Here is a 13,164-nt window from a genome sequence, read left to right as displayed (position 1 = left end):
CTCTCTCTCTCTCTCTCTCACTCTCTCTCTCTCTCCATCTGACTTTCTCTCTCTCTCTCTCGCTCTCCCTCTCCATCTGACTTTCTCTCTCTCTCTCACTCTCTCTCTCTCTCCATCTGACTTTCTCTCCCTCTCTCTCGCTCTCCCTCTCCATCTGACTTTCTCTCCCTCTCTCTCTCTTGCTCTGTCTGTCTGACTTTCTCTCCCTCTCTCTCTCTTGCTCTGTCTGTCTGACTTTCTCTCCCTCTCTCTCTCTTGCTCTGTCTGTCTGACTTTCTCTCCCTCTCTCTCTTTTTTCTCTCTCACTCTCTGATTTTCTCTCTCTCTCTCTCTCTCTCTCTCTCTCTCTCTCTCTTTTTTAACTCTCTCTTTCTCCATGTCTGTTCATTGCTTCTTTTAGTTGCAGTGTTACTTCGGCTAAGGGTGGAAGTTGTCCTCTTTTACACCGACGTTGGTGTAAAAGTTCCCTTCCTAAATTAAATGAAAGCCTTGATATCCTTTATAACAGGAACAGGAACTGACTTCAGAACAGTGTGAAAGGCCAGCTTCTTCCAGGACATCCGTGCCCAGCCTAGGAATATATTTCTGTGTAATGAACCTGCAGAAAAACTGCCAGTGCTTTACTTTCTGCTGATTCCTTGAGATTTTAGTGTAGTCTCTTTTCTTGTATATGAGCCAAAACATATTTACTGCCACATCACACTTTACATGAAAATATCACACATGCTATGGTACCAAAGCTTTTACAGTATGTATGTTTACAAGTGTATTTTTGTATAAAAACTTTGGATATTTTACTTTAATGGACTGAATGTGTTATATGTAAAAAAAATTAAAAAAATTAAAATTTAAATGTTTTTAAAAACCCTGTAATAAAGATTAGGGGACAAATCTGTTTCTCTAGACTCTTGATTTGTTCTTTGAAACTGGTGTTCTTGGATTTTGTTTCAGACTTTTTTTTGTCCTTTTTAGCTTCAAAATATGTTTTGGAAAAGGTCAACCCTTCATCCCCCTCTCGCCATGATACGCCCTCCCAACCAGGCACATGACCCAGCATTCACCTGCTCCAAGTCAAAGCACTCCTGAATAAAACTTGTGCACGTCACCCAGATACAGCCGTGCACGCTCTGTTTCTCTCATTCTTTCACACCGTGTCAGTCACTGGCTTCTCTAAACAGCAGAGGCGGTGGGGGAACGGGGTCATTGGCAGCGTTTAGCACACATATCATTTGAGCAATTGAGGGTTAAGCGTCTCAGGAGCCCAACAGTGGTAACTTGGCAGTGGTGGGATTTGATTGTCAGTCTCTCTCTCTCAGTTCAGTTCAGTACGCTTTATTGGCATTCCCATATTTAGCAGCAGTATTACAATAAACCACATGAATAGAATTAGTGGAAGAAGTCAAGATGAGAAAAGTGGAAAGAAAGGAAAATAAATAATAAAGGGGAAAAATAAATGATTAGATAAATACATAAAGGTGTGTGTGTGTGTCTGTGTGTGTGTCTGTGTGTGTCTGTGTGTGTGTGTCTCTGTGTGTGTGTTTGTGTGTCTGTGTCTCTGTGTGTGTGTGTGTGTGTGTGTGTGTGTCACACAGCTAAAGTGCTGCTTTCTTTCTTTTCTCTCAATAGGAGGGAAGTTTGTCAGCATCAGACAGACACTTAAAGTTGGGGTGGATCATCTCAAATTTTGTAAAGAAAATTTGATGAATTTGATCGAATGTTTCACATTCAGTGAGAAAGTGCTGCTCCGTCTCTACAGTGTGTTTGTTGCACTGCTGGCAGAGTCTCTGGGCAGCCATGATGTCTTCTATCGGCCAGTCTGCATAGCCAGGCTGTGTTCGCTGAGTCTGGACTTTGTCAGTGTGGTTCTGTGTTTAATATCAGTCACTGTGAGCAGGTCAACTGTTAGTCTACTGTCATGTTAGGACCAGACAGCTCTGCATTTTGCTTGGTGCTTGTGTTTGTGTTTTCCAGTGGGGGATGTTGTTTTGTTTGTGAAATGTTATAATTTGGTTTGGTCTGATTGTTTGTATTTCAGACTGGTCCTGATGTGTTACAGTGTTAGTGTTTGATGATGAACTCTCTCTCCTTCTCCATCTCCCTCCCTCTATCTCCCTCCCTCCCCCTCTCTCTCTCTCTCTCTCCCTCTCTCTCTCTCTCTCTCTCTCTCTCTCTCTCCCTCTCTCTCTCCCTCTCTCTCTCTCTCTCCTTCTATCTCTCCCTCCCTCTCTCTCTATCTCTCACCATCTCTCTCTCTCTCTCTCTCTCTCTCTCTCAATATCACTCCCCCCCACTCTCTCTCTCTCTCCCCCCCCCCCCCTCTCTCTCTCTCTCTCTCTCTCTCTCCCTCTCTCCCTCTCTCCCACTCCCTCCTAACGCACCACTCTGGGCCCTGGCCTCAGCTCTTTTCTGTGTTCCTGTCCATCATGCCCATTAGTTTCACTTGACTGGGACATTTAGCCGAGAGAGACCTCAGGCGCGCGCGTTAGCCTCTCGGATTGGACCTCACTTTAAAGATGCACCAGAGGCTTCTGAAAGTGTGTAGATGAAAGTAAGACAAAATCTGTATTTGGCTTTGATTTTTACGTAATACGCAAACTGACGCCTGACTTCTTTATTATATTTCAACTAAGGAATTGTGGTTGCCAAACATTAAACCTAAAATTGATATTTGACGCAAATGATATGTTACTCCTAAGGCCAGCCTGCAGTTGTCTGACTTACTCAGATGTCCCACCCTGTCATGGGAAAAGGAGAAGTTGGCGCTATAAGCGAGAGAAGCATCTCTCCTTCGTGTTAGGGAAGACACATTGGCAAAGGCTAACGCAGCACGCAACGCACACCTGCTCCGCAGAGCCACGGCGGGCTGACATGTTGCTCCTGACCTTGGCTCTTGGACTCCTGTCCTGTCAGGTTCATGGTGAGTTTTCTTGGCAGTTTGCATTCAGTGCACCAGTTTGTTCAGGACTTTACCTGCCAGACTCCTGATAATCTGGATTTCTCTGTCTCTGTGTCAAAGTGCATTCTAGAAATGTTAGATGTGACATGTATTTTAATATTTTGTCATTTGTTCCGCGATTAACGCTGTTTTTCCACAGAATCCTGAGTTTTTAAGTATTTTTATAGAGTGTTATTAGATTTGCTGAGCAAAGACAAAATGCACTGTGAAGTTCAAAATCTCACTTCTGTTTTCTGTTAAAAACAGAATGCGGCAATATTTTTGGAAGTTTATTTTATGGATAAAAGTATAGACCACAGGAAACTTTTTTGTTGTAACTTTTCAATGAGAGAGGCATCACTTCTCTTGAGAGGTTTTTGGACATGCAATGTACTTATGTTTTAAATTATATTTTAGTCTTGCTAATTTAAAGATTGTAGATAAAATTTTGCTCACCCGAAAAACATTTATTGTTGTTATTGTTATTGTTTTGTTGTCATTGTTGTTATTGTATTTTTATGTTTTTGTTATTACTGTAATAATAAAACATAATAATTAATAATAATAATAATAATAATAATAATAATAATAATAATAATAATAATAATAATAATAATAATAATAATAAAGTGCTTAATAAACTGGCCAGGATGGGCTATAATAATCACAGATGTACTGGAGCTAGACCACTAAGAGTTTTAAACGTTGAAAAACAAGACTTTATAGTCAATATCGTTCGAGGGTTTAAAGTTTGTGTCACTGTATTTTTGCTGTTCTTAAGATTGCGTTCTTCTATACTGACTTTGATGTTGTCATTTCTGGGATCTGTTGGAGCCCCTCCCCCAGGTCAGGGGTCATGCCCCCGAGTGCCCCGTGTCCCCACTGGGACAACCTTGGTCTTAACCTTCCACATTCTTTCTGCCTCCTCTTTCAGTGCCTGGTAGTTGTCCAGCTGGTGTATTTTCTCTGCTAATTGCCCCAGTGCTCTTTGCTTGAACCTGTGCTGGCCTGATCATTGCCGCCGCACTGTTCTTCAGTTCGGCTTTTCCATAAACGCAAAATCTATCACTGATGAAGGGCCTCTGTTGTGTTTCTCTGCAAATCTTGTGTACCACGCAACAATTTTTACTGCCTCTGTATTTCTGTGTCTATAAATGATGAACACAGTCTCTGAAGTAGGTGAACGTATCTCAGAAGGTTCATTTTCTAGTAAACCTATCTAAAAATCTGAAAATCTAAAAATCTTAACAGAGGCCCTTGTAAAGGTTTTCTAGATTAGGACCGCAGTGTGATCTCAAATTAAATGACACAATAGCACCAGCTGGGACTGAGTGTGAGTGAAGTTACCCCCCTACAAGTCATCTGGAGGGCTGAGCCTGAACATGACCCTAGCTGAACGTGACCCTAGGGGAATGTGACCCTAGGTGAACGTGACCCTAAGATGAATGTGACCCTAGGTGAATGTGACCCTAGGTGAACGTGACCCTAAACTGAACGTGACCCTAGGTGAACGTGACCCTAAGATGAAAGTGACCCTAGGTGAACGCGACCCTAGGTGAATGTAACCCTAAGATGAACGTGACCCTAGTGTTTCTGTGATCTGTGATCCCCCAGCTCAGGAGAGCTTCGTACAAATCCAAACTGAAGTGACCCAAAAAATGTCCCAAAAAAAGTCTTGTGTTGTTGAAGAGAGAGCTGAATCCCATCACAGCTCTCCAGTGTGTAAAGCCTCACCCGTACTGGCGGTCCAGTATGTGGGTTTGGTGTGAACGTGCTAAAATTCATTCACATAGAAATGTGGAAACTGATTTGAGTCATAACCTCAGAGAGAGAGAGAGAGAGAGAGAGCAAGAAAGATAGAGAAGTGAGACAAAGGAATGGGATGTTCGGTTTGCTGGCGATTTTGAAATTGAGAACTTGCTGGTTACTGCAATCACAGTAGAAACCGACCTGCAGATTCAGTGTCTCTTGGTTTCATTGACAGGGTGGTCTGAACCTCAGATAAGTGTAAACGGAGATCTTAATGGAGCCGACGTGATCCTAAACGTCGGTTCCCGTCTTCATCTGACCTGTGAGGGCGACGGGCCGGTGAAGTTAACACCTTGGTTGGCTAAACACAGACGTTACGTCAAGTCCAGCGGAAACAGCTCCACCTTCAGCGTGACCAAAACCGATGTATGGTTCACAGGCCCGTACAAGTGTGAATATACCACCAGGAATGACAGAAACGTCTCGTCTGTACATGTATTTGTGAGAGGTGAGCGTTGCATGCCTTAGAATGAGCATGTGTTCAGCGTTAGCTAATATGAAGTAATCCATTCCCCAAAGTCCTGATAACCTTTGCTAGAAAAAATTCGTAAACCTTACTGAGGACTTTCCCTCTGACCTTTATGACAGTGTGAAGTACGGCGCTATGTGCTGTGTGATCCACAGATCCAAGGTTTCTCTTCGTGACCCCATCTACCTCCAGGAGCGTGGTCGTGAAGGAGGGGCAAGACGCCCTCTTGCGCTGCCTCATTACTGACCCTGCAGCCACTGATGTCCACTTGCGGATGAACAACGGCACCGCCGCACCCCTTGGCATGAACATGACCTTCGACCCCAGGAAAGGCATGCAGCTCCGGAACCTCCTCCCCAGCTACACCGCTGACTACGTCTGCGCCGGCAAGATAGCAGGGGTGGAGAAGGTTTCTGCCATCTTCAGCCTCAACGTGATGGAGAGTGAGTGTGTGGGGACCAGCAGGACCCATAAACCTTTTAGCTCATTCACTTTGGTTCATGGCTGCCCCATGTCCAGTCACCAGCACTGAGAACGCTGCAGGCCAGGCGTACTGGTGGTACTCCCTTCCACAGTCTGGGGAGAAGCCATCTCATACTCTGGCTGGTCTGTTTTTAGGACTCCGTTGTCCTCCAGACGTGTTCCTGAGGAGTGTGAAGTATGTGCGATTGGTTGGAGAGAGACTGCAGATCACATGTTCCATATATAACCCAAACTTCAACTTCAAGGTCACCTGGAGACACTCCTCTGGAGCGGTAAGCGACTTTCAGGTTTACCCTCTTTAGTGGGCATGTGTGTGAACCTCAAAACTAGATTTGTTCCTGCTCCTGGGGTTCCAAGGACTTTATGACTAATATCATTTTTACACAGGTTCCCATCACACCAAATGAATTATGAGGCATGGATATAAATCTGGGCTTGAAGTCAAACCTTAACAATTCCTGACTTTTAATATGATCTGGGTTGTTGCAGATTACGAATATCGAATTGTGACATCATGTTGGACATTTTGGACAAAGCCCGCATGCAAATCAACAAACTTTTAAATAACTGAAGCATTCTCCACTCTTTATACATATGATTTGTGAACCACAAAATGAATACTGATGTGATAAAATACCTTGTTGTGTCCTTAGAAACTACAAAGCACCAAGGAGAAACCAAAAGCACAGGGTAGTGGGATGACCATTGATAGTGTGCTAACCCTCGAAGCAGTCAAGCTGTCTGACTCAGGTAACATCACCTGTACAGCAACGAATGAAGCTGGTGTGAACAGCTCAACCATACAGCTTCAGGTTGTCGGTAAGTAACACAGCTCAGAGAAACAGTCTTCTTGACACTTTTGAAAACTCCAAACACGTATAAAGCTGTAGTCATTATTGTTATGGTTGTGTGATTTTAAAAAAAGCCAAATACTAAAAAGGGTATGTGGTTTTTTTTGTCCCCAGAGGAGCCATACCTTAGAGTGTCTCCCAGACCAGAGCACCAGGGTCTGTCCTTGAATGTTAAGGAGGGAGAGGACATAGAGCTGTGGGTGTCCATAGAGGCGTACCCGCCAGTGGCGTTCCACGGGTGGGAGACCCCTGCGTTCCCCAATACTTCAAACCCAGAGATCGAGTTCAAAGAAATCGGCAATAACAGGTCAGCATGCTGCCAGAAAGGCAGCTTATGCGTGAGCTACAAGGGAAGTAAGCGGAACTTAAGGGAAGTGAGAGAATTTCTACTTGACCATTTCTATCTTAAAGGAACGATCCTGACCGTAAGTGTTGTGCATCCTGCGTCTCTGGGCTAGACAGCAACAGTAGCTCATGCTATCACTGTAATATCTAACCTGAGAAACTACACCCAATATCACTTAATAATGAAAGAACAAAATCGTTTTTGCCTTTTGATGTTTAAAAGGATAACTGGGGATGGGTGGTGATCATTCCGGTCTGTGCAGGTACGAGGCAGTGCTGTTTCTGAGGAGGCTCAACTCTGACGAGCAGGGCCGGTACACCTTCCACGCCAGCAGCAGCCGGACCAACGCCTCCATAACCTTTCACATTCACATGTACCGTGAGTAACGCTGGTTGGCAATACGTTTCGTTCGCTTTCATGAGTTAAAACAAAGCTCACCTGCAAACTGTTAGCAATTTAAAGAGCCTTTTTTTCAGGTGTTTGTGGTTTTTTTTGTTTTGTTTTGTTTTTTTTATGTCTAACCAAACATTCAAAGCTATGGTCCACCTCGGTGATGGTAAGAGTTCACTGGTTATGTGAGTCTGACAGGAGTGGGATTTTTTAAAAAGTTTATTTGATCTTTTTTTGGAACAGAAAAGCCAGTTGTCACAGTGAGAGAGACGAACACAAGCTTGCTGACATGCACATCATTTGGCTATCCACCTCCCAGTATTGTCTGGTACAAGTGCCAAGGAACAAGGCCAACGTATGCGAACAACAGATATTGAGCCATTTTTCTGGTGATAATTACACAACATTATCTTGTAGAAAGGTCCCTGGGTTCTCTGAGTTTAATGCAGAATTACACCTGCTTTATACACTGGAAAACAAAAAATCTGACTTAAGCTTGACATAAGTTAATGCACAAGTTCACTGAGTCAATAAAAAAAAAAAATCCAAACTCCATGAACTGAGCGCATAATTTTTTAAGGTTTAAATGATCCATGAAGCACCTTGGCCCATAACTCCTGTGATGGTGTATATATCGTCACCGCAGGTGTACTGACAATTCATCCTCCTGGGAGACTCTTCAGTTAGTCACGCCCCAGCCACTACAGGGGGAGGAGGTTTGGAGCAAAAAGGTGGAAAGTGTTGTAGCTATTGAACCATCCAATCAAAAAATAACCATGGAGTGTGTGGCGCGGAACGATTTCGGCGAAGACAGTACAGTGTTTCTCGTAGATCACTCAGGTGAGGAAGTATAGAGCATAACTTTATATCGCATCTTCAGAGCTAAGACCGATAAAGCCTTTTTTAGCAGTAAGATCACCCAAACAAACGATGATTTTAAAAAGTCTGTATGATGAATTATAGAAACTAATGTATTAAGTCATTGTATAAGAAAGTGAACATTTAAATACTTCTGCAATAGAATTTTCAGAAAGGCAGTTTTTCAATACAAAGGTTTTACATAGTTATGCATATGATACAATTTTAAATGAATTTTGATTACTTTTATAATGGACTTACACACTGTTATTTCTTGCTATAGAAAAATTCTTTCGAGCAATGCTTGCTGGAGCTGTCGGCATGATGGCCTTCCTCCTCCTCCTCCTCCTCCTCCTCTACAGGTACCAACAGGTAAGACCCATAACAGCTTCCTGGAAAACCTTCTATGAATGTTATAATGTCATCGTTACCACGTAATAACGCTTTCTGCACCTCTTCTTGGAGAAACCCAAGTATGAGATTCGTTGGAAGATCATTGAAGCCACAGATGGAAACAACTACACTTTTATTGACCCCACTCAGCTTCCTTATAACAAAAAATTGGAATTTCCTCGAGACAAGCTGAAACTAGGTTTGTATATTCGAAACTCACTATAGCCCAGAACTCCTAGCCAGCACTAGCTAACTGGTGGTGCCACAGATTCTAACAGTTTTTTTCCATGGGATTGCAGGGAAGATTCTGGGTTCAGGAGCATTTGGGAAGGTGGTGGAAGCTACAGCTTATGGTCTGGGCAAGGAGGACACTGTGACTCGGGTGGCTGTGAAAATGCTGAAAGGTCAGTACGGAGGAGAGTTTCTCGGTCACAGGCGAGGCACAGCCAGCACTGAATAGCTCTGTGTTTTCCTTCTAATGACACACTACCGAGGGCTCAGAACCTAAGCGGACCATTACATCTGCTGTCTGGAAAGTGTAAAGAGACAAAACTGAACATTGAAAGGGAGAAATATGCTTTGATAAAAAACGAAAACCCCCCAAAAAACCATGCACTTTCTTATTGTTGTAATAGCATAGCTCCAAGTTTGATGTCTTTATTTGTACTTCATTTGTACTACAGTCACAATATAGTACAGGCACCAAGACACATTCTTTGTATATGAAGTAATTGATCATGTGTGATCATTTGTAGTATAGTATAAAATCATAGTTGATGCGTTAATTGGAAAAATGTTCTCCTTGCAGCCAGGGCCCATTCAGATGAGAAGGAAGCCCTCATGTCTGAACTGAAAATCCTGAGTCACCTCGGACAGCACGAGAATATTGTCAACCTACTGGGAGCCTGCACATATGGAGGTGAGAGAGAGAGAGAGAGAGAGAGAGAGAGAGAGAGAGAGAGAGAGAGAGAGAGAGAGGGAGGGAGAGAGAGAGGGAGGGGAGGGAGAGAGGGAGGGGGAGGGAGAGAGAGAGGGAGGGAGAGGGGGAGGGAGAGAGGGAGGGAGGGAGAGAGAGAGGGAGGGAGAAAGAAAGGGAGGGGAGGGGGAGAGAGAGGGGGAGGGATAGAGAAAGATAGAGGTAGGGAGAGGGGGGGTGAGAGAGAGGGAGGGAGGGAAGGAGGGAGAGAGGGAAAGAAATAGAGAGATGCAGAGATAGAGAGGAAGAGAGAGAGAGAGATCTAAGACATCTACATTATTCTGTTCTATTCTCTATTATCATTCTCTGTTCTGTTATTCTACTGTATTCTCTTGTATTCTATTTTTGAACTTAAGAGGACAATTTGTAGTGTCTGATTAACAAGAGTTTTATTTTAGAACCAGTGAATTAAGTCCTGCGTTACACTGTAAAGACAGCTGTCATTGCGGCTAGCATTACGCATCCTGGCGTTGTCTTCCAAGCAGTTCGTCCTGGTTCATTGTGTGGTCATTGTACTGTGTCATGTCTGCTTCAAACCAGGTCCTGTGCTGGTCATCACTGAGTACTGTTGCCACGGTGACCTTCTGAACTTCTTGAGGAGCAAAGCGGAGACTTTCTTAAACTGTGTCCTGACAATCCCTGGAATCACAGAGGAGAAGAATGACTACAAAAACGTCACAGCCGAGAAGATGTTTATTCGAAGGTATCACTTAGATGAAGGTTGCAGTTTAAACGATGTAGGCCTGTTCAGTTTGGTTGAGCGTTTGCTGTGTAAGAGGCACAAAATGAAGATTTTAGTCTTCACTTGTTTATCTGAATTTCACTCCACAGTGACAGTGGGTTTTCCAGCACCTGTTCAGACCAGTATTTGGCCATGAGACCTACACAGTTTAGATCTTCTACCACCACACAGGGTATGTTACAGGATATGTTACTCCCTGCAGGGAATGTTATTCTACACAGGGAATGTTACTCCACACAGAGAATGTTACTCCACACAGTATATGTTACTCCACACAGGGAATGTTACTCCACACAGGGAATGTTACTCCACACAGTATATGTTACTCCACACAGTATATGTTACTCCACACAGGGAATGTTACTCCACACAGGATATGTTATTCCCAAATCCTCTGCTCTCAGCAAATCATTTCGTATGTGATATAAAAACACAGCTTCCTACAAATGTTGTGAGTATGTGGGAATGAATGTGATTCTGGATGTGGTGCAGTTTCTACCTGTGAGGATCCAAATGTGGACTCATGGCCACTAGACATGGACGACCTGCTGAAGTTCTCCTACCAGGTGGCTCAGGGGCTGGAGTTCCTCACAGCTAAAAATGTGAGTTCTCATCTGTCCTGAAAATTGTGAAAATCCATGAAAATTATCATGTCCTTTTGGTGAAAACAAACAAAATCTTTGGTCCATGTATGTGTGGCATTGGTGTTTGTCTGTAGTGTATCCACAGGGATGTTGCAGCCAGGAACGTTCTGCTTGCAGACAGATGTGTGGCTAAAATCTGTGACTTCGGCTTGGCCCGAGACATCATGAACGATTCTAATTACGTGGTCAAGGGCAATGTATGTGTAAACACACACACATACACACACACACACACACACACGTTTGCTCACAGTGACCTTTAATAAGCCAGGTCCATATCACTTCCATATGACAATCATAATCAGCGGTGAATTATTTGCGGCTCAAGGCCACAAATAAAAAGAGCGTTCTTCAGAAAGTGCAGTTCATATTGGAAATAAAATAGTTCCATTTTCTTTTTCTGAAAGGTTTGTATGCTATACATTATAGGAATACTTTAATGCGCGTGTGTGTGTGTGTGTGTGTCTCATTCAGGCTCGCTTGCCAGTGAAGTGGATGGCTCCAGAGAGTATCTTTGAGTGTGTGTACACAGTCCAGAGTGATGTGTGGTCTTATGGTATTCTGCTGTGGGAGATCTTCTCTCTGGGTGAGGCAACTCTTTGAACTGTCATTACCTCAGTAGCGTAACGGCCTCGTAGTAGTCCGAGCGCTCCTTTACAAATGTTTTCATTCTCTGACGGTTTTTTGGCAACTCCATTCGATGAGACCTTGATCCTGAAGTTTGAAGACACCTCGAGGTGTCTAATTTGCAGTATATTTTTACAATATCTTTGGTGTTTCATTCCTGAAGAGGTATGTTTCCCATCAATCATTTCTTCTATACTGTAAACAAATGAGGATGCACGAAAACCTTCGACCACTGTTTGCATTGCTAGTCCATCATGGAGGGACAGACTGTCCTGCTGGGTTTCTGGGTTCATTCTTTCTCATCTTTAGTTGGTACTGAGACTGGATGAGTAAGGTTAGAGTAGCTAAAGTTGAGATCTGTCCTAATCCCAACCAGCAGACATGCTCATGAACCATCGCGTTGTGGGGCAGTTGACTCCAGCTAGTTGCTGTCACTTATCGTGGAAGTTTGCACGTCACTTGTGAACAACATCTGCGCAATACCGGCACGGCACTGCTGATTAAACGTTTTAAGCTGTGTGGCTTCAGAACACAGACTGTCTCCTCTGTTCACTGTTTCTCAGGTAAAAGCCCATATCCAAACATCCTGGTGGACTCGAAGTTCTACAAGATGATAAAGTCTGGTTATCAAATGTCCCGTCCAGACTTTGCCCCGCCGGAAATGTAAGTGAAACGAATTTTAGTGACTTATCGAGTCTGACGAAAGCAAACCTACTTCTGAATAATGTCTTTAGTTGACCCAACATAGAAAAGTTATTTAAAAAAAAAGGAAGAAGAAACTAAAGTTTGGGACGTCACCTTCCACACATAGCGCAGCCTGTGGAAAGAAGAAGCTGCATAAGAATATCTGGTCGTCGCTATAGATCTGGGCGAATGTTGTTCAGCCTGCCAGAGGGGCCGAGTGACACGTAAACACTGAGTCAACTGGGCGCCGTGTCTTGGCGTCTCTGTTCCCCTTTTGTCTGTCTGCTGCGTTGGCAGTCAGTTCTGCGTGTCGAGTGCGTGCTCCCAGCGTGAGCCCTCAACGGTGCTCTGCATTTCACACCTGTCCCCTCTCCGTCCAGCGGGGTGAAGGTCAGCGGTCTCCTCTTCAGTGAGACGGAGGGGCGTACAGATCTGGTGCTGAGCGGGTACAGAGCGGTGGGGCGGGTCTAGACTCTGGGCCACTGGAGCTTAGCACTTCCGGCGGTATACGCCAGGCCGCAAGCTACAGGTCATGAAAAGGGACAATTTGGATTATTTGGCGTGTGTTAAAAATTCTGGATGCTGTCATGACGGTGATGTTTGGATTCAGTGCAAATTCATTTTGGAACTCAGTGCATGATAACCAGTTGAATGCAAAGCAAGGAGGAGTTGGTACTTTTCAATAAAGAATAGAGGAAAGAAGAATATGGATGTTGCCATACATGACTATGCAACGCATTTATTGCCATTTCTGTATTGCCTATGTTTTTTACGTCTGAATAAAATGAGAATCAGTCTTTGAAAGCCTTTCCATTCTCAGGTACACCGTCATGAAAATGTGCTGGAACCTTGAGCCAACAGAGAGACCGACGTTCAGTAAGATCAGCCAGCTCATTGAGAGGCTTCTCGGAGACACACCGCAACAGGTAAAGAGAAAGGAACATATCACACACTCTC

At 43.8% G+C, this 13,164-nt stretch overlaps 1 protein-coding gene across 1 annotated transcript in view; it reads left to right on the top strand.

The window, feature by feature from the left end:
• Positions 1-2,778: 2,778 nt before the first annotated feature.
• csf1ra (colony stimulating factor 1 receptor, a) overlaps positions 2,779-13,164 on the top strand; it is an 11,598-nt gene continuing 1,212 nt past the window's right edge. Inside the window, exons 1-20 of the mRNA XM_035536313.1 lie at positions 2,779-2,917; positions 4,920-5,192; positions 5,369-5,656; positions 5,832-5,968; positions 6,350-6,515; positions 6,662-6,854; positions 7,156-7,271; positions 7,527-7,638; positions 7,930-8,123; positions 8,425-8,513; positions 8,607-8,733; positions 8,834-8,938; positions 9,343-9,453; positions 10,051-10,213; positions 10,342-10,424; positions 10,745-10,854; positions 10,971-11,093; positions 11,371-11,482; positions 12,087-12,186; positions 13,028-13,133. Coding sequence (XP_035392206.1) covers positions 2,869-2,917; positions 4,920-5,192; positions 5,369-5,656; positions 5,832-5,968; positions 6,350-6,515; positions 6,662-6,854; positions 7,156-7,271; positions 7,527-7,638; positions 7,930-8,123; positions 8,425-8,513; positions 8,607-8,733; positions 8,834-8,938; positions 9,343-9,453; positions 10,051-10,213; positions 10,342-10,424; positions 10,745-10,854; positions 10,971-11,093; positions 11,371-11,482; positions 12,087-12,186; positions 13,028-13,133 — 2,757 coding nt within the window. The 5' untranslated portion in view covers positions 2,779-2,868. The remainder of the gene's footprint in view (positions 2,918-4,919; positions 5,193-5,368; positions 5,657-5,831; positions 5,969-6,349; positions 6,516-6,661; positions 6,855-7,155; positions 7,272-7,526; positions 7,639-7,929; positions 8,124-8,424; positions 8,514-8,606; positions 8,734-8,833; positions 8,939-9,342; positions 9,454-10,050; positions 10,214-10,341; positions 10,425-10,744; positions 10,855-10,970; positions 11,094-11,370; positions 11,483-12,086; positions 12,187-13,027; positions 13,134-13,164) is intronic.

Source organism: Electrophorus electricus, chromosome 2, assembly GCF_013358815.1.
Source record: "Electrophorus electricus isolate fEleEle1 chromosome 2, fEleEle1.pri, whole genome shotgun sequence".
NCBI classification, from domain to species: domain Eukaryota; kingdom Metazoa; phylum Chordata; class Actinopteri; order Gymnotiformes; family Gymnotidae; genus Electrophorus; species Electrophorus electricus.
The sequence above is the reverse complement of the archived record's forward strand: the minus strand, read 5'-3'. Positions and strand labels throughout refer to the sequence as shown.